Below are 23,588 nucleotides of genomic sequence, written 5' to 3' on the forward strand. Positions count from 1 at the left end.
TTTTCAAAATGGACGTGACATGAAGCAGATAATCAATCGTTAAACCAAGTTGTAACCAGAGTCAGACGCCAGAACACACGAGTAATTACACTGTAATAAACTTTCTGTCATCTAGGTGAAGGCACTTTTAATCCAGACGTATCATTGGAATATTGGTTAGACTAAAATACCAAGAATCATGGCTAAAGAGGCCAGGCAGTTTGCATGCTACCCAGAAACAGTGTTGCGGCACTAAATCATTGTTGTTTCAAAACAACAGCTATCTATTAAATGAGAATAAAACAATTATATATTGTGATTGAACAAAATATATATGGGGGGGTTTTCCCAAGCAGGGCTCAGGAGGTCCATGACTACTTTTGGCTAAACGCAGCCTGACTGTGCAGTGGTTGAGTTCAGTACCCAGACCCCACGTGGTAGCATTTTGGGGACCATGTGGGCCACACCCAATGGAGTTCTGGAAACCAGGTGACGTTAGGGATCAAACTGTAGGTCTCTGCATGCTAGACACCCTGCCTGCCCTTTGAGCTGTTTCCAGCCTAATATCATGGTAGTTTTAGAGTTGAAGTTCAACTGTTCATAGGATACTTTAAGAGCTGGTTTTTATTATACAGCTTCCCTTGAATTGTCCATCATTTTTTTTGAGAGTGGAGAGCCCCCTAAAGCTTTTGAGGTGCTTGTGTGGCTGTATTACTGTTAATGAGACTGCCACATTAGCAAGGAGGTGGTATGACTCTTTTTTCTGGGATCTTAACAGGTGAAAGTATTTTTACAGTAGACACTGGAACTCTTTGCATGGAATTAAAGGAAGGCTACCTTCCTTTTTTTCATGTAGTGAAAGGATTGAATGATTGATTGATTGATTGATTGAATTTCATTAGTGAAACACCATGAGGTACAGTTGTAGACTTACAAACTTTCGTGCTTGGGTTTCAGTTATACAATGATCAAACACCCATCCCTCCACCGTGCCCATTCTCCACCACCAATGATCCCAGTAGCCCTCCCACCCTGGCATCCCACCCTGCCTCTGTGACAGGGCATTCCCTTTTGTTCTCTCTCTCTCTCCTTTTGGGTGCTGTGGTGTGTAATAGAGGTATTGAGTGGTCATTGTGTTCAGTGTATAGTCTACTTTCAAGCATGCATCTTGCATCCAAGTGAATGCTCCAAACATCCTTTACTTGGTGTTCCCTTCTCTATCTGAGCTGCCTTTTCCACCAGCATGTGCTGCCAGCTTCCAAGCTGTGGAGCAGACCTCCTGGTACTTATCTCAACTATTCTTGGGTGTTCGACTCCCATTCTTTTACTTTATATTCCCCAGATGAGTGCAGTCTTTCTATGTCTGTACCTCTCTTTCTGGCTCATTTCACTTAGCATGATACTTTCCATGTAGAACCACTTGTATGTAAATTTCGTGACTTCATCTTTTCTAACAGCTGCATAGTATTCCATTGTGTAGATGTACCAAAGTTTCTTTAACCAGTCATCTGTTCTCCTGCACTCGCATTTTTTCCAAATTTTGGCTATTGTGAATAGTGCAGCTATGAACATAGAAGTGCAGATGTTATTTCGACTGTAATTTTTTTGCCTCTCCGGGATATATTGCCAGGAGTGGTATTGCTGGGTCAAATGGGAGCTCAATTTCTAATGTTTTGAGAATCATTCACGCTGTTTTTCAGAAGGGCAGAACCAGTTGGCATTCCTACCAGCACTGAAGGAGGGTCCCTTTCTCCCCACATCCGCGCCAACACAGGTTGCTTTTGTTCTTTTGGATGTGGGCCAGTCTCTGAGGTGTGAGATGGTATCTCACTGTGGTTTTGATCTGCATCTCCCTGATGACTAGTGATGTAGAGCATTTCCTCATGTGCCTTTTAGCCAATTGGATTTCTTCTTTGAGAAAGTTTCTGTTCAGTTTGTCACTCCATTTTTTGATGGGATTGGATGCTTTCTTCTTGTGGAGTTCAACCAGTGCTTTGTATATTCTTGACATCAACCCCTTATTGGATGGGTATTGGTGAATATCCTTTCCCATTCTGTAGACTGTCTTTGTATTTTGGTCACTGTTTCTTTTGAGATGCAGAAGCTTCGTAGTTTAAAATAGTCCCATTTGTCTATCTGTTTTCACTTGCTTGGCCAGTTAGCTTCAATGTTGTGGGGGGTTTTGCCAACCTTGTCTTCAGGGTACCTTATAGATTCTGGTTTGATGTTGAGGTCTTTAATCCATTTTAATCTTACTTTTCTACATGGTTTTAGGTAGAGATCTGAGCCCATTTTTTTGCATGTAGCTGTCCAGTTTTGCCAGCACAATTTGTTAAAGAGGCTTTCCTTGCTCCACTTCACATTTCTTGCTCCCTTGTCAAAGATTAGATGATCATATGTTTGGAGGGAGATGTCAGTATATTCAACCCTGTTCTATTAGTCTGCAGCTCTGCCTTTGTTCCAGTACCATGCTGTTTTAATTATTACTGCATTGTAGTAGAGTTTGAAGTTGGGGAGGTTGATTCCTCTTATTTTCTTTTTCCAAAGAATTGCTTTAGCTATTCGTGGGGGCTTATTGTTCCATATGAATTTCAGGAATGTTTGCTCCATTTCTTTGAAGAATGTCATGGGTATCCTTATAGGAATCGCATTGAATTTGTTCAGTGTTTTGGGGAGTATTGCCATTTTGACAATGTTAATTCTCCTGATACATGAGCAAGGGATATCTTTACATTTCCTTGTGTCCTCTTTTAGTTCCTGAAGTAGCGTTTCGTAGTTTTCTTTGTACAGGCCTTTTATGTCCTTAGTTAAGCTGATTCCTAGGTACTTGATTTTCTGAGGCATGGTTGTGAATGGGATTTTTTTTTATGTCACTTTCTTCTCTCTCATAAATAATGCAAAATATTTAATGCAAATATGCAAATAGCATATAGATAAGCCATGAACTTTTGGGTATTGATTTTATAGCTTGCAACTTTACTATACAAGTCTATTGTTTCTAGGAGTTTCTTGGTAGAGGTTTTAGGGTTCTCTAAGTATAGTATCATATCATCTGCAAATAGTGAGAACTTGATTTCTTCCTTTCCCACCTGGATGCCCTTAATCTTTTTCTTGCCTAATCACTATTGCAAGTACTTCCAGTACTATATTGAACAGCATTGGAGAGAGTGGGAATCCTTGTCTCATCCCTGATCTTGGGGGGAAGGCTCTCAGTTTTTCCCCATTGAGGATGATGCTTGCTGTAGGCTTGTGGTAGATGGCTTTAGCTATATTGAGGAAAGTCCCCTCGATCCCCATTTTGGCAAGGGTTTTCATCATAAACGGGTGCTGGATCTTACCAAATGCTTTCTCTGCATCTGTTGATATGGTCATATGGTTTTTATCTTTTCTTTTGTTGATGTGATGGATTATGTTGATAGATTTCCGAACGTTAAACTATCCTTGCATCCCCAGGATGGATCCCAGTTGGTCATGGTGTATGATCTTTTTTATGAGCTGTTGAATTCTATTTGCTAGTATTTTGTTTAGAATCTTCGCATCCGTGTTCATCAGGGATAAGGGCCACTTTCTTTAAGCAGCTAGGTCAGAGGGCCATTTTGGGAAGGTAGGGCACCACACATGCTGGGCAGGAGGCAAAAGCCCCACTGAGGTGGAGAGCACATCAGACCACGGAGTGTTGGAGCTCACCTGCTCCGAAGTATTAGTACTGCCTCAGAGTCTCACCCGCACAAACTTGGCATAACGTATGCGTGCCCTCTGCCCTCTGCCTCACAGCGAATGTGCCATTCTGCTCAGAAAGTCTGTGAAAGCGAATTGGCAGTGCGGGCTCTCAGCTGGCCTTTTTAGCTCTGTATACTGCATAGCTTCACTTTATTTCTGTCGGCTTCTATCAAGGTTGAGAAATTGATGTTTTTCTGATTGCATTTTTTTAAAATTTTTTAATTTTTTTTATATTTTGAATCACCATGAGATACAGTTACAAAGCTTTTATAATTGAGTTTCAGTCATTTAGTGTGCCATCAGTGTATATTTTCCACCATCAATATACCCAATATCCCTCCTGTCACCCCCACCCCAGCCTACCTCGATAGCTGGCCCTTTTCTTTTCTCTCTCTCTCTCTCTCTTTCTCTCTCTCTCTCTCTCTCTCTCTCTCTCTCTCTCTCTCTCTTCTTCTCTCCCTCTCCCTCTCCCTCTCTCTTTCTCTTTCCTCCTCTCTCTTTCTCTCCCTCCTCCATCCCCCTATGGGTTACAATACAGATACGGAGAGGCCCTCATGTTGGGTCCTTTGCCCACTTTCAACACACATCTCCCATCCAGAGCGATTTTCCAACCATGAGATTTTAAAACGAGATTTGGAGGGGGAAAGAAGATTCTTATCAATGGGATAAATCTGTATTACCTTTTTTGGGGGGGTCCCACCTAATGGGACTCAGGAGTTACTCCCAGCTCATTGCTCAGGAGGGGGCCTGGTCCTTGTGGTACTTCTGGACTGGAGGTTGAACCAGGACCTCTTGCATGCACAGCATGCATTCAGCCTGTTGAGCTATCTCAGTAGCCGGGAAGTCACTATTTTTAAGTGATTCCCCTCAAAGTTCCAAAAGATAGCAGCTACTGTTGTTATTACTGGCCTCCCTTAGAGGAGAGACCTGTATCGTCCCTGTGTCACTGTGTCACCGTCATCCTGTTGTTCATCGAATTAGTCGAGTGGGCGCCAGTAGTGTCTCCATTCGTCCCAGCCCTGAGATTTTAGCAGCTTCTCCTTTCTCGTTTTTCCCAGTGCTGCCATATTGGAGGCTCTTTCAGGGTCAGGGGACTGAGACCCGTTATTGTTCCTGTTTTTGGCTTATTGAATACACCTCAGGTAGCTTGCCAGGCTCTGCTGTGCGGGACCTATATCATAGGGTCTGTTATTATGGAAAGCTGCACAATTGTGCGTGGTGCGCAAGAGAGCATACAATATGATTTGTTGTTGTGAGATTGTGTATATCAGGTTTTTTATATGAATATTTATGGACTCTTTAAAAATGTTTATGGAGAAATCTTTTTATTTTGTGTTTAATTTTCTCTCTTTTTATTTTTCCCATTTATTTTTTAAATTGAATCACAGTGAAATACGCACTTACAAAGTTGTCCATGATTGGATTTCAGTCATGTAGTGTTCCAACACCTGTCCCTTCACCAGTGTACATTTCCCACCACCAAGTGTCCCAGTGTCCCTCCTGCCCCTCCACCTCCTCCCACCGCCTGCCACTGTGACAGGCACTCTTTTTAAGCATTTCGAAAGAAGCCTAATCGTTTATTAAAAGTTACTCTGCGATAGGCAGATGTTGCAGTTGTAAACTAAGTTAGAAGCTTTTCTTAAAATTGTTTGAAATTTTTTAATTTTCATTAGTGAGACACCATGAGGTACAGTTGTAGACTTACAAATTTTTGTGCTTGGGTTTCAATTATACAGTGATCAAATAAGCTATTCAGGAGTCATGAAAATATCTGTGTCCATGTACATGATTCCCATATATCTTTAGTTATCCCAGTTTTAGGTTTGTGTTACTTCTTTGTTTAGTGTTTGCATGTGAAATGTGTTTTGAAGCTTGGGGTTTGGCTTTGGGCCTTTTTGTTTGCTTGCTTTGGGACCACACCTGGCAGTACTTGGGGGGGGGGGTTACTCCTGGCTCAGCACTCAGAAATCACTCCTATTGGCCTCTGGGGAAAGAATTGAAGTGATAATTCTGATAAGTTCAATGAGGATCTTGAAATGTTTAGAGAAGGGCGCCCATTCACATTTCACGGGAAATGCTATTATGAATATTCCTACAAACAAGTCATTTTCATCTTCCATAGCCAAGTAGAAGCAGTCAAAAGTAAAGCCCTTCGATCACTTCTTTGTCTGGTGGCCCTTCCAGTATTCAGAGTAAACTAAGTGCTTGTTTTTCTTTTATTTTTAACATTTGAATACCGCACAGCCTGGTACTTGTTGAAATAGTTCACTTCTTGACTTTCCTTTTAAACAGTATTTCTAAAAGAGTGTTCATTGGATTTAAAAAAAATCTGTGTTGAAAGAGAGAAAAAAAACACAACAGAAATTGCTTAATCTGAGCGACAGATATAAAAAATAAACTAGGAAAGGAGGGTGAGTGGGAGGAAAGGTGGAAACCTAGAAGAGGGAAGGAAACACTAGTGGGGGATTAGTGCCAGAACAGAGTACGTCTGAAACCCACCACGAATAACTTTGTACATCCTGGTGTTTTAATAAAATTTAAAATAAAAAAAATAAGCTAGGCAAAATGAAAAATAAATCAAAACCCGTGTTGTGTACCCCCCCAATAAAAACAATAAAAGAAGGTTCTTTTCACACAAGAAAGTATGGTGGTGGATGTTAATTCCATTTGCTCTGCTGTCTTGCAATATACACCTATATTGAATTATTATCATGAGTCCTAAAGCAATGTTACCTATGCCTCAATTTAAAAAAAAAATTTTTTTTTGGAACCACCAAAACAAAACAAAAAAATCTGTGGTGTGATTTTACCAAATATTGTCTCTGACCGACTGCCCTGGATCTTTGCACTAATCCCAAGAGGACTGCGCGGGCTTTCATTAGCAAATCGTGATATATATTCCTGGCTGTGAACGTGCTCAGGGCTCCGTGCTCGCTCGTCGGAATAAGTTCCTTGGGAGAACAGTCAGACTTGAACTTTGGGATGGAATGTCCACAACACTCAGCTTCAAAGTGGTCCCTCCCCATCACCTCGCCTAGAGCCTGCGGTGGTTGCCCTGCAGGGAAAAAAAAAAAAAGCAGGCTTCAAAGGCTTGAGAGTCGAACCCGGGTGCCTCTCCCTTCCCCCAGCTGTTCAATATTCAGAGTGCGGTCAGGACCCTTCCCCGGGGACCCTTCCCTGCTGCCAGGTCCTGCCTCCCTGCAGACCCGCGGCTCTGCGCATCCTCCCAGTTCCGAGCGCTTTTTCCTGGGAGCGCTGACCCCTTCTCTGCCCCGCTCCCTGGCCCTGGGAGGTCTGGTTGGCGCTGATGTCACCGCCGGGCTGTTGCACTGCAGCCCGTCAGCCGCTAGGTACCTCCCCGCCCTCGAGAAGCGCTCGCCAGCCAGCTCGGACTTGGGGGCGAGGTTGAGTCACCCCGGGGCGTAGCGGCGCGCGCGCGGTACTCGGCGCGCCGGGTCGGAGCGCGCGCGCGCGCGCGGAGGATGCGGGGACGCGTCGGATGCTGCCCGGCTCGGGAGGATGCTTGCGGGGACCGCGCGGGGCTCCTGCCGGGGACCAGGGCTGCAGCCTGCACCAGCACCACCGCCGCCGCCTCTCGCCAGCAATAGGCAGAGCCCAGCTGCAGCGGCCGCAGTGGGTCGCTTCCCAACGCCCTGTGCCTTGGAGGAGAGCCGGGGAGCGCTTCTCTGCCTGCCAGTCGCCTCCGGGAGGACCAGATAAGGACACCTTGGACCTCGGACTTTTTTTACAGTTCCCGGGGAGTTGAGAGTAGACCAGGCTTTCTGGCTGTTTTGACTTTCAATGGTTGTTGGATTGATTCCTGCTCGCCTGGCTCTTCAAAAGTCCCTCAAAGACGCGCTGGGAAGAAAAGCTGCCTTTTGAATCGGGATTATTTATAGATTCCCCGCCCCCAGATAGAAAGAAAATGTTGACTTTTTTTTAAATATATATATACAACGTGAGATTTATCTTTTTTTTTCTCTCTGAAGATTTGTTCTGTGCCTTGAACAATACATGCCCTCCCCTCCACCGCTCCAGCCCTGTGTTTGTCCTCTAAGTTTCTGAGGCATGGTTTATTTATAAAGGAGAGGGAGTTTTGCAAGCCCGCTGTAAATGGATTACAGTTGACCAGAGCGCCGCTGACATGAACACACAGCCAAAGTGAACGGTGCTTCCTCGTTTGGGAATTTTAATCTGGAAATCTCAAATGCAACATTAGACTAAAAAGGGAAATAGACCGACCGTGGAATGTTCTGAGTGTTTGAGCCACTGTTAAGAGTGTGTGTGTGTGTGTGTGTGTGTGTGTGTGTGTGTGTGTGTTTGTGTGTGTGTGCGTGTGGTGTTTTCTGTGTTTTGGAATTGTGTGAAAGGGAACTTTAAGGGGGAGGAGGGGTTATGGAGGAAGAAGGAAGGAAATTTTTTGTTTTCTGTTCTTGGTGCACTTTATTTTCAAATCGTTCTGAAGCAGCCAGGAAAAGGGATCGTTGCATGTAGGCTGAATGCACTGCCTGTGACCTTAAACACCTCATATATGGCCATGCCTAGTCTTTGAACGTGCGTCTTTATGTCGAAGGCACTTTATAGTACTGTCCAGAAACACACCTTTCAGAAAGATGCTTTATCTCACTTCCTGTTTTCTGTGTCAAGAGCTGCCGTTCTTGTCTTAACTCTGCAAAATGGGGAAGCCACTCAGCAGACCAGACTGTTTACGTCAGAATCCCCCGTGTGTAGGGAAGGGGGAAGAAGAGGAGGACCTGAATATTGAGGACTGTTATGTCCCACAGCGATCGATCTATGACACTGTGCGACTCAACGAACAAATAGACTCAGGTTCGAAAGGCAGCTTGTCTTCCCGGCATTTTGCAGACCGAACTTTGCCCTATAGTCACAGAACACTGGATGTGAGTTCTTTGTGCTCCAACGGTGCCCTGGCTTCTTCCAGTGTGTTTGAGCTGAGGGGTCGGGACGCCAACAAGCTAGATGAAAAGATGATCTTCGATGCGCTCAAACTGAATAGCGATATCATCCGCACCACGGGATTGCCCAAGGCCAAATCCCACGCCGAGAAGAAAGAGCATAGACGGTCCTGGCGAATGTTCGTCCCGGCCAATTTTATGGATTATGCAAACAAAAGCGAAAGCTCTTTTGTGGAACCTACTGATATTTCAGATGTTGTTCCCAAGACACGCAAGTGCAGATGGGGCACTAACTCTCTCACGTCCGAGGAGGATGACTCTGGTTTATGTAGCCCTCCGGTCGAGAGGGAAGAGAAACAGGGCGTCGGGAGTGGAGAACCCTCCCGAATCCGAAGCCTGTCTTCTGCCGAGGATATTTATTCAGCAGAGCAAGGCAGGGCGTTATTTCCTGCTAATTCTGTCAGTGAACAGAAAATTCCACTGCTTTCGTGTAGAAGGGCTGATGAGAACTGCAAAATGATTTTACCTGATGTTTCACCACTAGAGGAAATGAAACCTGGAAATGCCCAAAGGGAAATTCGTGGGGAAAATTGCTGCCTGCAGAATGATTTGAAAGAGAGCACTGTTCAGTGTCACCCTTTAATTGTGCCAAGAGGTGGGGAAAACAAGTGTCTGTCCAACCCAGCGGAAGAGGAAGTGTATGGACCTGGTGAATTCCAAATCCCAGCGCAAGGCAGGGAGTTTCTTGAGGACTCTTCTGAGGATCTAGCTGCCACCCCGACAGGTCTTCGGGGGGATGACGCAGAGTGTGACAGAGGGGTGGTAGGAAATGCCACGCTGTGGACCCAGTATGATCTGGAAGAACCCAGCGTAGCACCGAAACAGGAAGGGGAGGTTCCTTTTCCAGCTCACACGGTGGAAGTGATCCACGTGAAGTGCTCCCCGAAATTCATTCCGGAAAGAAAGAAAGGAGCTCCCAGAAAAGCCAGGGCCCACCCAGGGACCTTGGACCCCGTCTGTAACGGCTTTCCCTCTGCCCAGGTAATTCATGTCGATGTGAAACTCACTGCTGGAAGTTTGTGGTTTATGTTGGAAAGTGGTCACTGACGTTTCTAATCATGGTCCAAACCAGTCCTTTATTTTGGGCGCTGTTCCCCCAAGATGCCAGTTGCCTGCAAGATGCCAGCTATTGATAAGTTGATCCTTGTAGCAAATTAATTTAGGTCCGTTTTGGAGACAAATAATTGCTCCCAGCTGTTGAAAACCCTGCTATTGATTGTGCAGATGGTGGCTGTCCCCTTTCATTTATAATGCCTCCACTGTGAATTGATGTCAACATTAGGCTTTTACACCAATTGTGGTTTAAGACACTGCCTTTTAAGGGCAGTTATATTGAGTTTATTAGGCTTGAACAGGCTTAGTCATGAAGGTTACAAACAGCGTTATGTTGTGGTCTCTGAAGCGCTCGACCGAAAATGAAGGACTTTTTAATTGTACTGAAACTTTTCTCAGTCGCTCTGCGTGTGGAAGGAGCGAAGTTATTCTAGCTGTGTTTTGGAGTCCTCGTAGCTCTTAACTTTTGCAAGTGGTGAATGAGGTAAGGAAGGAAAGGGTTCAGCCTTATAATAAGCAGAGCTTGTTTGGCAAGCCTGTAATTTTTTGCTTCCCGCTCAGATTGAAGTTCAGCTATTTTGGTACTTTAACTAAACTCTCCTGGTGAGCTTTGCCTTACTGGGAGAATTTTTGTTTTCTTTTTTACTTCATTGTAAACTATTCTTTTTTTTTGCCTGTATGCTTATGAATTTGGGCGCAAGGATGGGGAACTCTCTTTATAGGTATGCTTTTTATCACTGAAAGATAAGGAATTTGGGGCATACCAGAAAAGTTTCTCTTCTCAGTCTATTGAAGTGAGTTCAAGTTAGCAATATTGTTTCCTTGAGAAGGTCTTACATGTCCTGCGAATTCAAGTGCTTAGCAGAGTTCTCTCTTCTTCCATGGATTAAATAGTTGGGAAAGACGAGGAAGGAGAGGCTGCTAAAATCTCATAAGGCTGGGATGGATGGAGACGTTACTGGTGCCCTCTCGAGTAAATGGATGAACAATGGGATGACAGTGATATAGTGACACAGTGATTATTTTTAAAAAATGAACACCCAAGAGTTTATATAGATTGTTTGTAGTTACCTTTCAAAATTATTAGTGTATTTTTGTAGCTATGTAGAAAATTACCACAGACTCTGATATACTGTTCTAAGATTAATTTCTTTCAAACTCTGGGACATTAGAAGGCTAGTTTATGATATTTGTTGTTTTGGGGTCTTGGAATCCTGAAAACTGAAAGGGAGAATTAAACTTTTCCTTGGACCCCGACACCCAGACAAATTCCTTGAATTGAGAATGTACTAGTTTTTCTGCCCCACCCCATTTTTTTGAGAGCAGTAAAAACAAACAAAAATCCTTCCCTTATTCTTAGAAGTAGTGACTGAGAAAATGATATTGACAAAAAGCGAAATAATCTCACCACCTTCCCGCAACTTTGTGTTAAGTTTGCAGGTAAATGAATGACTTTATAAAGCTAACCCAACTTGTTGCTTTCTTCTCGTGATTTGAGATTTATAATTTCTTTGATATGTGCAGTTGGTCTTGCTATTTATAACTGTTCAGAAATATTAGGGTGGAAATTGCCTATATGAAGTAGTTTTGGACTTTTGACTAAGAGGAAACTGTGGAGGAAATAGTCTCTCTCTTGTTTGCTGTTGCATTCTGTCTTTATTCATACAATAATAGAAGCATTCTGGATGTATGGCCCCGGGTCACAGTCTGGAGAGTTGGCCTGTTGCAGCCTCCACTTTCAAAATTATTTTCCATACGGTGCCTATAATTCTAAGTGCTCTTGTGAAATTTACCTTGATCCTGTTTTCATGTATTCTCACTTGCCCATTCACTGGACTAATGATACATTTATATAGTGACTCCACTTTTATGCCCCCCAAATCTTCTCTTACCATTATAAGCTGACCTAAATCTTTCCTTCTTCTGTTGATTTTTCTTGTGACATTCTTCAAGATCTTATAAAAATATTTACATTGTCTGTGAAAGAGTTGTTGTAGCCTAATACTCCCTCCTGATGACTTGATGTCACTGACCTCAAGATGGAAGTAGAATTTTTCCTTATTGATATCCATTTGGCAAATAATTATTAGGCACATAGTACCTGGAAGGTACTGTGGTAGTTCTGAGGGAAAAAAAACAGCTCTAAGGAAAATAATTTTCTGCTTTTGTATAACTTTAAAAAAATTTTTTTTAATTAAGACTCTGTAATTTACAGTTTTTCGTAGTAGAATTTCAGGAATATAACATTTCCATCATAGCACCCAGTGTCATCCATCTTCCCTTCGTAGAACTCTTCACCACATTGACACCAGCACTGCAATTTTAGTTCATTAAGCGACATTCAAGTGTGAGCCACCAGTGGTACACACAAGCATCAACTTAACCCAGCACAGTGGAGGATCTATTGCTCATTAAGGCAACTGAGGATAGTATCTTGGATGAGATGGAAAGTTGGAAGACAGTGCTGGGGACTCCTGGCAGTGCAGCCAGAGAGGTAGTATCTAACAGAGAGTACTTGCTGGGCTGGCGGTGTGTACAGGATCAGATCTATGCACTAACCACAGATACTTGGGTAGGCATTGAGGGAATCACCATATAGGGCTCCACATTACAGTAGCATCTGCCGGTATCTGTCTCTTTTCTGTCCCATCCCTGTACTTAGTCCCTCTGACTAGCCTTATATTGGCCTCTTGCCTGACTTATCTTCTCGGGGTGATTTCTGTTTCCAAGTTGAGTCTCAGGCTTTAGTTGCTCCCTAACAGCAGCCACCCCTAAATGCTCCTGTAAAGCTCATTGCCAAGGAGGATGCATATTGGGCTCATAGTATCAGTTTGCTTCTTGGCATTTTTTATACATTGGTTTGCTAGAGTTAAACTGGAATGACAAGAGAAATTTTCTGCTGTGGAAATGAAGCAAGAGAGAGAGAGGAAATCTACACTGTCGTCTCTTAGAGGTGATCTGATTCAGTGAGTTTAGCACACCCTTCTTTAATGCTTGTGAGTGGTTTTAATAACAGGATGGATCTGTGTTTAGTTTGCTTTCTTACTGTTTTTTTCACAGAATAGAAGCAACAGTTGTCTTTGCCTTTAACAATTGATGCCTGGTAGATGATCACCTTTTTTTTTTATGTAGTTGGGTCATTTATAACTCATCTAACCATTCCACTGCAGGTATTCCAAAAAGAAGAGATCGAACCTTTGCAGGTTAAACAGCAAGATGTGAACTGGTTGGGTCAAGGCCTTATTCAGAGTGCTGCGAAGGGTGCCAGCACCCAGACTTTGGAACATGACCTGGATGATGTCAATGCAAGGTGGAAGACTCTTAATAAGAAGGTAACATCTCTATCCCCTTCTTTGATACTTCGGTTATTTATTGCTATATTCTCCTCATGTTCCTGGAGTAAGCAGATGCCATTGGGCTACACTAGCACTCGACAGGGACAAATGGAGACATTACTGGTTCCCGCCCAAGCAAATCGATGAGTAACAGGATATCAAGTGATCAAGGGATTGCTGTATTCTGACCATTAATGCTACTTATGGTGAAAGATGTGTTGACTTTTTTTGGCGGGGGGTCACACCCAGCAATGCACAGGGATTACTCCCGGCTCTGCGCTCAGGAATTACCCCTGGCAGTGCTCAGGGGACCATATGGGATGCTGGGAATTGAACCCGGGTCGGCTGCGTGCAAGGCAAACGCCCTACCTGCTGTGCTATTGCTCCAGCTCCTGTGTTGACTTTTTAAAATTTAGTTTAGTTGTTCTGTGAAGAGAATGTCCCAAACCCAGATGCCCATAGGAGCTAGGTAGGGAGCACCCAGGAAAGAAACAAGAGTAGGAAGCTGAGCGGATGAGGGCCCCTCTTTGCTATTATCTTGACTCAGTATCCACACAGAAGAGCAGGTGAGATGAGTGTGACCCATGAGCCAAGTCCTTTGCCAAAAGAGCTCACAGGACTCCTTTAAGGAATAGCAACCTTTGGACTTCAGCAGCTCTGGGTTCATTGTTCCTCAATAGTCTACTTACTTTCCAAAGAACTCAGAAACCAGGGCTGGAGTGATAGCACAGTGGGCAGGGCGTTTGCCTTGTAGGCGGCCAACCCGGGTTCAATTCCCAGCATCCCATATGGTCCCCTGAGCACCTCCTGGCATAATTCCTGAGTTCAGAGCCAGAGCATTGCCGGGTGTGACCCATAAAGAAAAAAAAAAGAACTCAGAAACCTCATGTTTTATGTGAAACCTTCCAATTCTCAGCTATCAACAACTTGCAGCTTTCTATTAGCTTGAATTAAGCACTTGCCTCCCTCTCTATAGATAATTGGCTCCAAATATTATTTCACTGATAAGATGTAGGTCAGCTCTTTACTAACTGCCCATGAGGATGAACTCTGGTAAATAATACCTCTGCTATTTTAAGAGGTTGATGCTGACTCACAGTGAGAACTCTTCACATGAGACTGATAATCCAAAATGATTATGGGATGACCGTATTTAACTGGCGTTATCGTTCATGTGTCTTCCCTACTTTGAAATTCTGAGGAGTAGCCCGGTCTCAAAACTACATTTGCCATTCTTTAAAGTCTGATTTATATTGGAGTGTTGTTTCTCAAACACAGTTGGAATGCAGTGTCAGTGTAAATCTATTATGTAGTGTTTAAAATGTCTTGCTGAGTACTTTTTCTGTCTAAAAGGAAATCATCTATAAGCAGGACAAAAGGATATCTCCTTGTAAGGAACAGAAACTCCATTTATTAGAAAACAGAAGCCTTGGTTTATCAAGAAAAAAATAGTGCCCCTAACACTTGGTGGTGACAGAATTTAATTGTATACCTCAATGTCATTCTTAAAATCAGTATCTCTGATACTCATTGGTAGGAAATTAAAAATCAATTTCCCAAATTTGAGTATCCCTAAAAATGACTTCCGCATTGTTTCAGTAACCTTCAGATGTGTGAGTCAGTTTTATTGCTAATAATAAATATACTGGTACTTTTAAATCTCTAAAATTTTACCTCTCATATTTTACTGTTCACGGCAAAGCCTGGCAAGCTACCCGTGACGTATTCAGTATGCCAAACACAGTAACAGGTCTCACAATGGAGACGTTACTGGGCCCACTCGAGCAAATCGATGAACAACGGGAGGACAGTGACAGTGACAGTATTTTACTGTTGAGAATGATAACTGTAGGCCAATAACCGTATCATATTTTGCTCACTCGCTAGAGGTTGACCTCTTTCTACTGCTGTTTTTACCCTTTTAAATATTAGGGCTGGAGCGATAGCACAGCGGGTAGGGCGTCTGCCTTGCACGCAGCCAACCTGGCCAACCCGAGTTCGATTCCTCCGCCCCTCTCGGAGAGCCCGGCAAGCTACTGAGAGTATTCGATATGCCAGACACAGTAACAACAAAGTCTCCAATGGAGACGTTACTGGGCCCGCTCGAGCAAATCGATGATCAACGGGAGGGCCTTTACTTTACTTCACTTTTTAAATATGCAGGATGTATTTTAAGTGAAAAGGAAAGGAAAATGAGTGAACAGATTGGAAGCTAAGCTGGAAAAGGGGTGACGGGTGGGCAAACTTCATCCTTTTCTGAAACAAGTAAATGAGTTGAACAATTGGCCCATTGCAGGTGGCTCAGCGAGCAGCCCAGCTGCAGGAGGCCCTGCTGCACTGTGGGCGGTTCCAGGATGCCCTGGAGTCCCTGCTCAGCTGGATGGTGGACACTGAGGAGCTTGTGGCCAATCAGAAGCCCCCGTCGGCAGAGTTCAAAGTGGTGAAGGCCCAAATACAAGAACAGAAGGTGAGTTGGCCAAGCTTTCGTATCGTATCCCGTGTTGAATCTTAGTAGCCAGAGAGAGAGAGAAGAGTCGGTAAGGGGCTTGCTTTGCATGCAGTTTATTGGATTTCATCTCTGGCAACTCATCTGGCCCCTGAGCACCACTGGGTGTGGCCCCCAGACCATTTATTTATGAACGGAAATAAAATTTACTGTGTGACTCTATTTGTGTTATTCGATATTCCAGTTAACTATTTACGGAGGTGATAGACATCTTACTAGCAATTCAACAAATATTTGCTAAGCATCTGTCATGGGTCAGGCATTGTTCCAGGTGCCGGAGACACGTCACTGCATGAAAAAAGATAACGATTCCTCACGTAGTTCAAGAAAGGTCTAGTAGGAAGGGAGGAACTGGGAGAAAGGAATAGGGAACAAGATATATAAAAAGTAAATCGTGTTAAGTTAGCAGGTCATAATAATGCAGGGATGGGAGATAAGAATTAGGAAGTCAGGGCTGGAGCGATAGCACAGTACGTGGGAGGGCGTTTGCCTTGCACGCGACCGACCCGAGTTTGATTCCCAGCATCTCATGTAGTTCCCTGAGCAATGCCAGGAGTAATTCCTGATTGCAGAGCCAGGAGGAACCCCTGAGCATCGCGAGGTGGGACAAAGAAAGAAAGAAAGAAAGAAAGAAAGAAAGAAAGAAAGAAAGAAAGAAAGAAAGAAAGAAAGAAAGAAAGAATTAGGAAGTGACAGAACTAGGATAGGGAACAGGAAATGACCATCGGAATGGTGCTGTGCTACATAGTGTAAACCAGGAAAAATCTCATTACCAAAAGAGAACCCTGGACAGAAATACATTAGGTAGATCCACTTGAAATTGTTTTTGTTAAGGCTGGGGGAGTAGCCCGAAGGGCTGGAGCTTGTGTCAGAATCCCGGGTTCTCTCCTGATACCAGATGGTCCCGGTGTACCGTCATGATCTCCCCCCAAACACTGAGCTGATAATGACCCCTAACTGAGCACTGCTAGGTGTGGAACAAAAAACAAAGCAAAATGACCCAAAAAAACTGCTTTTGTTTCATAGAATAAATGCAGGCAATTTCTATGATCCAGTGTCTGTTGAAGAGGCAAATATTTGATTCATATATGCTGAGAGAGTGCTGTTCTCTCTCCAACATCACGAATGCATGACGGAGTTGGAAAGACATACTCACTAGAGAGTTAATAAATCCTTGGGACCATGTGAGAGTTTCTGTGTTCTCACTGATGGTAGAGTTTAGAGATTCAGCTACAGAACAACTGGTGATATATTCATTTTTCTTTTTCATTTATTTATGTATTCGATGGGCTGGAGCGATAGCACAGCGGGTAGGGCGTTCGTCTTATAAGCGGCCAACATGGCCAACCCGAGTTCGATTCCTCCGCCCCTCTCGGAGAGCCCGGCAAGCTACCGAGAGTATTCGATATGCCAGACACAGTAACAACAAAGTCTCCAATGGAGACGTTACTGGGCTCGCTCGAGCATGTATTCGATATGCCAAACACAGTAACAACAAAGTCTCCAACGGAGACGTTACTGGGCCCGCTCGAGCAAATCGATGAATAATGGGAGGACAGTATTACAGTATTACAGTATATTTATTTATTGATTGATTGATTTGCTTTTTGGGTCACATCCGGCGATGCACAGGGGTTACTCCTGGCTCAGCACTCAGGAATTACTCCTGGCAGTGCTTGGGGGATTATATGAGAAGCTGGGAGTCGAACCCGGTTTGGCCGCGTGCAAAGCAAATGCCCTACCCTCTGTACTATCACTCCAGCCCCTCATATTTATTTTTCAATCCAGACTTGAATTAACCTATGGGGAGGGACCTAGGACACAGTACGTGGGCAAGTTTCTCATGTGAAATTTTCAAAAGGAGGGAGAAAATTAAGAGGCTCCGTTGAATTCACTCTAAAAATTCCTCTTTTGTTTGCTTTGGACGCACCTTCACCAGTGCTCAGCGCTTACTCCTGGCTCTGTGCTCCAGGATCATGCTCCAGGTGCTCTGAGGACTCTATGTGGTGCTGGGGATTGATCCCGGGACGGCTGTTTGTAGGGCCATATCCACTGTCCTATTTTCTGACCCTCTCTAAGTACTTTTGGAAGGCTTCAGCATATTGGGAAACAGGCACAGTAGAATTAGGTTAGAGGTGAGAACTGAACAAACACAGCTGGAAACCTACAATGTGTGTGATATTTGAATAATTTAGCTGCTGCCGTTTCCAACTTAATCTTTCATTATTCTTCTAGAGCTAATGAACTATATATGCTTAGTCAACAAAGCCTATTGATTTTGTTATCTTCATTGCCAGAGACTTTGCTGTTGAAGTTTAATGAAAGTGATTGACTTCATGTGCTCTCTTTCCTGCCGAAACCACCTGCCGTGTTTTGTCTCATGATTCTAACCCGTGACAGGAGTTTATTCTTTCTAGACTTTTTCCACCTCGCCTCTTGCTCTGGTGGTCTAGATGTCAAAACGAAAGTCAGAGAACACTCTCGGAGCTTGCTGCCTCTGCCAGCAATCTTTCATTCTTTGCTTTCTCCCAGTAAGAATCGTATTAAGGGAGAGATGAAATATTTATAGTATTTTATGCACCTGTGCCTTTCTCATTGCTGGTCGTGCAGTGCCAGGGCATAACACTTGCTCTTAAAGTATTTGTTTTGATTAGATTAAAACAAGGTAATCATGAGTGCTGGCTCCCTTTGTCAAGCATTCCATTCCAGTCGTCTTGAAACATGTACTTGAAATTAAATTTTATTTCTGCCGCTAAATCCTAAAATATTCTTCTCACTTAGATAACTTGAAAGAGTTCAGATTTGTTCTACTGTCATTTCCTTTTGGAAATGATATGTAAGGGTCCTTTTTGAGGTTTCCATCTTTATGAAGAATTTGAGGATTTAGTCTTGCCTTGTCAAGTGTTAATCTCACAAATTTGTGAACCAACTTGGCTAAGTCTCCTCTTCATTGTCTGTAATAGATCACTTAATGTGGGAAATGGGTTTGAAAACATTAAATGATTTATGATATAATTTGTATCAGTGGGATAGAGAGTAGTTGAGTATTTAGGGCATTTTCATTTCATTAATATAATGAATTTTGTACTTTCCCCATTATTCAGAAATTTTCATAGATAGCACTCTTTTATTATTTTACATTAAAAATTAATAATGACATGTTTATGGCCTTATAAACATTAATATTATCTACTACCAGAAACAATGAATCATCAAAAACAGATGAAAAAATCCTACTTCTTGGGTATTCGGTGTGCATCCGTACAAATTATATCTGACGCTTATCAAAAAAACTTAGAATACATTTCCCTTTATGTTGATACAATTCTTTCTTGGCTGGCTTTTTATCTCTACGCGTGTTTGATGTTTTGTCCCAAGCTTCTCCAAAGACTGCTGGATGACCGCAAATCGACTGTGGAAGTAATCAAAAGAGAAGGAGAAAAAATTGCAGCAACCGCAGAACCTGCCGATAAAGTGAAGATCTTGAAACAGCTGGATCTGTTGGATAGCAGATGGGACGCTCTGCTGAGCAAAGCCGAAACACGGTAATTTCAATGCTGCCGGTGTTTAAAAAAGAGGAACAGTGGCTTTCATACTGACTCTTGTTTTTGAAAAAATTTTGGTAATACCTTTTTCCAGACCGTCATTTTCCTACGTTGATCATGTCTGTGAACATAGGAAGCAAGGGCAGGGGTCCCTCTCTCCCTTCCTCTGGTGGCAATTCTTACAATTACTGGATTTATCCCAATCCCTTTGTTTTTTAAAGAAGAGCATTTTCGTCCAGTATAGATTTTATTTCTCTGGGCTGGAGCGATAGCGCAGCCATAGGGCGTTTGCCTTGCGCGCAGCCAGCCCGGCTGAGCCGGGTTCGATTCCTCCGTCCCTCTCGGAGAGCCTGGCAAGCTATGGAGAGTATCTCGCCCACACGGCAGAGCCTGGCAAGCCACCCATGATGTATTCGATATGCCAAACACAGTAACAACAAGTCTCAAAAATGGAGACGTTACTGGGCCCACTTGAGCAAATCGAAGAACAACGGGAGGACAGTGTTTGTTTGTTTGTATCACAGTGATTATCTCTTTGCCATGCATCAGGCATGAAGGTGGGTTTTGGTTTTAGGGGAGTTAGCTGGACACATCACCTCGGCCCTCCTCCAGGGTTTTATATCTAGTAGGATTTTATAGCCATTGAAAAGCAATAATCAGTATGATCTGTCAGAACAAATCAATAGGCTGCTATGGGATATTATGTAATAAGAAGAACCTGGTCTGGAGGCAGGGAAGTCATAGATAAATTGTGTTTAAAAAGAGGAGCAGCAGTTAACTGCAAGAAGGTGCTGGAATATTCATGAAGGCCAGGTAGCCTGGAGCATGGCTTCAAAGAGCTCTTTAAGGTTTTTCTTTTCTTTTTCTTTTTTTTTTTCCTACCTAGAGGGTATTTTGATAGGAAAGGCACAAATTTTGTCAGTGAGCCCAGATTCCTGTTTGGTGTATAATAAATAGAGGAACGATTTCTTTAGTCCCCTCCCCCCCCACCACTGTTTTATTTCATCTCTCCATGCTTACACCCCTTCCCTGGGCTTTTGCACTTCACATTTTTCATTATCTGCATGGGCACCACGTTGACTGGTGTTGAGAGGGAGCTACGGTGAAGTGTAGCCGCATACACTAGTTGAGTTGAAAATAAATAAACCCCCGAACAGAGTGACTGTGTTCGAGAAATTCCTGTCTTCTTTGGAGCTGGAATGGCAAGAAGAAGAATTTGCCTAATCCTGAATTCTGCAGTAGGATTAGTTCATTATTTCCTAGGACCCTAGACAAAAATGCTCCCCAGGAACTAAAAGTTGGTGCCCAGAGCAATAATACAGTGGGTAGGGCTCTAACTTTGTCTGCAGCCAGCACAGGTGTGATCCCAGGCACTCAATATGATCCCCCGAGCCCTGCCAGGAATAATCCCTGAGCACAGAACCAAGAGTAAGCCCTGAGCACCACTAAGTGTGACCCAAAGACAAACAAAAGGACGCATAAGATATAGGCGCTTAAGGTTAGTCTGTTGTTGAGCTATAATTTTAACAACTATTTTTATTCTTTTTTAAATTTTTTATTTTAATTAATTTTTTTTTTTTGCTTTTTGGGTCACACCCAGCAATGCACAGGGGTTACTCCTGGCTCTGCACTCAGGAATCACCCCTGGCGGTGCTCAGGGGTCCATATGGGATGCTGGGAATCAAACCCGGGTCGGCCGCTTGCAAGGCAAACGCCCTACCACCTGTGCTATTGCTCCAGCCCCTTAACAACTATTTTTTTTTTGGGTGGAAAACGTGCACTGGTGGAGGGATGGGTGTTCGGTTATTGTATGACTGAAACTCAAACATAAAAGCTTTGTAACTGTGATTCAATAAAAATTAAAATTAAAAAGAAGAAAATGGATGCTGCGACTTTTAAAGAAATAAAATGTATAAGCCATTAAAAATAAAAATAAAATAAAACGAATTCCCATAACATTTTCTATGGGACCATCACCAATTTATATTCTCACCAATAGTATGCCAGAGTTTCTTTTTCTCCATATTCTTACCAATGTCCTTAACAACTATTTTTAACATGTGCGTGAAAGGTTAAATATTTTCATCTTAACCTTTGAGCTTTTAAATATAAAAGAGCTTCAGATAGGATGCAGATGCATGGGTAAAGACTTTTGTTGACTATTTCATACATTCCTTATCCCTAAGTGACCTTTATTTTGGCTCTCTTATAGGAATCGTCAATTGGAAGGTATCTGTGTGGTAGCACAGCAGTTTCATGAAACCTTAGAACCACTGAACGACTGGCTCACGACCATCGAGAAGAGGCTGGCGAACTCCGAGCCCATCGGGACCCAGGCATCTAAACTTGAGGAACAAATTGCACAGCACAAAGTAAGCTAGTAATCACACGTTATTAAGATCCAATTTTTCATTTACTTTGTGGTTGTATGACATGTGTTTGAATCGTATACCATTGTTGTTTTGTGTATAACTGCCAGTTGAATCCATTTCAAAAGCCCTCATTTCGTTCTGTTGATGTTTTCATTTTTTTTTTCTCCATTCTTTTTGTTTGTTTGTTTGTTTGTTTCTCTCTGTTCAAACTCTGTTTAGGCCTTAGAAGATGACATCATCAATCACAATAAACTTTTACACCAGGCTATTAGCATTGGCCAGTCCTTAAAGGTTTTAAGCTCCAGGGAGGATAAAGATATGGTACAGAATAAATTAGACTCCTCTCAAGTGTGGTACCTTGAGATTCAAGAGAGAAGTCACAGCAGGTCCGAGCTCCTCCAGCAGGCCTTATGTAATGCTAAGATTTTTGGGGAAGATGAAGTTGAACTGATGAATTGGCTGAATGAAGTGCATGACAAACTAAGCAAGCTCTCGGTCCAGGATTACAGCAATGAGGGCCTCTGGAAGCAACAGTCTGAACTTCGGGTATTTTGATTTATTTTATTTCATTTCATTTCCGTTTCTATTGTTTTCTATTTCGTGTCTCTCTTATTTTCTATTTTCTATTTTGTGTTCACTGTGCTGTAGATGGATTGTCGTACCCAGAAAGGATTGCCTGGGTCTTCAGATTACCTTTAAGGAAGTCATTTTTAAGAGGAGATGGAATTTATCCCATTAGTTGGATTTTGTTTTCCCTTCCCACCTTTAAGTTGTATTGTCTTTACCGAGACCCAGCATTAACCACTGTCTCCGTACAGCCCATGTTCATTTGTGCCCTAAATCCTTTTTTGAACGGAAGAGTGCTGTCAATCATGGTGGATAAACATGGGCAAAGCCTATAGTGCTGAAAAGAGGAGGGTAATTATAGGACACTGAAAGATGTTTGCACATGAGTATCTTTTTTTTTTGAAGGTGATAACATTTTTATTCAAGTTTGCTTTTCCTTTTTCCTTTCATTATCGTTATTCCAAAAGTTGGTGGTATAGGTTACTTGACTACTGGAGTAAATTTCTTTTTTTTTTAAATTTTTATTAGTGAAACACCATGAGGTACAGTTGTACATTTACAAAGTTTTGTGCTTGGGTTTCTGTTATACAATGATCCAGTACCCATCCCTCCACCAGTGCCCATTCTCCATCATTTACATTTTTTTTAATTTTTGATAGTGAAACACCATGGGGTACAGTGGTAGATTTACAAATTTTTGTGCTTGGGTTTCAATTGTACAATGATCAAACACCCATCCCTCCACCAGTGCCCATTTTCCACCACCACGGGTCCCAGTATCCCTCCCACCCCCCAACGCCTCCATCCCACCCCGCCTCTGTGGCAGGGCATTCCCCTCTGTTCTCTCTCTCCTTTTGGGTGCTGTGGTTTGCAAAAGAGGCATTGAGTGGCAATCATGTTTGGTCTAGAGTCTACTTTCAGCATGCATCTCCCATCCTGGGAGGATCCTCCCAACACCCTTTATCTGGTGCTCCCTTCTCTATCTGAGCTCCCTTTTCCCCTAGCATGTGTGGCTGGCCTCCAAGTCAGCACATGAGTATCTTTATGAACCGTAATGATTTTTGGAATATTAACTAACTCTAATGTTTATTTAATTCCCCACTGCCACCACGTGAAAAATGGCACCTGCCTTTTAGGTTCTGCAAGAGGACATCGTACTCAGAAAACAAAGTGTAGATCAGGCGTTACTAAATGGCTTGGAACTACTTAAACAAACGACAGGTGAGATACCTTTCAGATCACGTGATCATGCAATCTGCATTTTATATTGCTTTCAAAATATTTTAGCCGTGGGGGAGAAGCAAAATTCTTTTTCCATGTTGAGGGCACTCTCCGACTTGACTGGGGGATGATTGAAAGAGCGGTGTGGAGCTGGGTTGCAGGGGGGTGTCGGGAGGGCAGTCGGTGGAATGTGGTCCCAACTTTTTCTCATGATCTCACTTAGATCTTAAGAGAACTAGTGTGGATTACTCATAACCTAAAGCACAGCGTCCCTGGGAGCTAGAAGATCAGAGAATCTAATGGAACTAGATTCT

At 43.0% G+C, this 23,588-nt stretch overlaps 1 protein-coding gene and 1 non-coding gene across 4 annotated transcripts in view; one reads left to right on the forward strand and one right to left on the reverse strand.

The window, feature by feature from the left end:
* Positions 1-23,588, forward strand: part of DST (dystonin) — a 415,725-nt gene that overhangs the window by 309,062 nt on the left and 83,075 nt on the right. For 2 of the 3 annotated variants that reach the window (XM_056108983.1, XM_056108982.1), the window contains 5 exons: positions 12,899-13,060; positions 15,360-15,530; positions 18,948-19,114; positions 21,327-21,486; positions 23,190-23,274. In XM_056108983.1, the coding sequence (XP_055964958.1) occupies positions 12,899-13,060; positions 15,360-15,530; positions 18,948-19,114; positions 21,327-21,486; positions 23,190-23,274 (745 nt within the window). Of the gene's footprint in view, positions 1-12,898; positions 13,061-15,359; positions 15,531-18,947; positions 19,115-21,326; positions 21,487-21,705; positions 22,033-23,189; positions 23,275-23,588 lie in introns of all 3 variants that reach the window. The other variant, XM_056108981.1, reaches the window with a different exon arrangement.
* Positions 19,995-20,107, reverse strand: LOC130018233 (small nucleolar RNA SNORA11). The gene has a single exon (XR_008791509.1). It is a non-coding gene; the product is annotated as a small nucleolar RNA SNORA11 (small nucleolar RNA).

The sequence above is a fragment of the Sorex fumeus genome, unplaced genomic scaffold (genome assembly GCF_029834395.1).
Source record: "Sorex fumeus unplaced genomic scaffold, SorFum_2.1 ptg000241l, whole genome shotgun sequence".
NCBI classification, from domain to species: Eukaryota; Metazoa; Chordata; class Mammalia; order Eulipotyphla; family Soricidae; genus Sorex; species Sorex fumeus.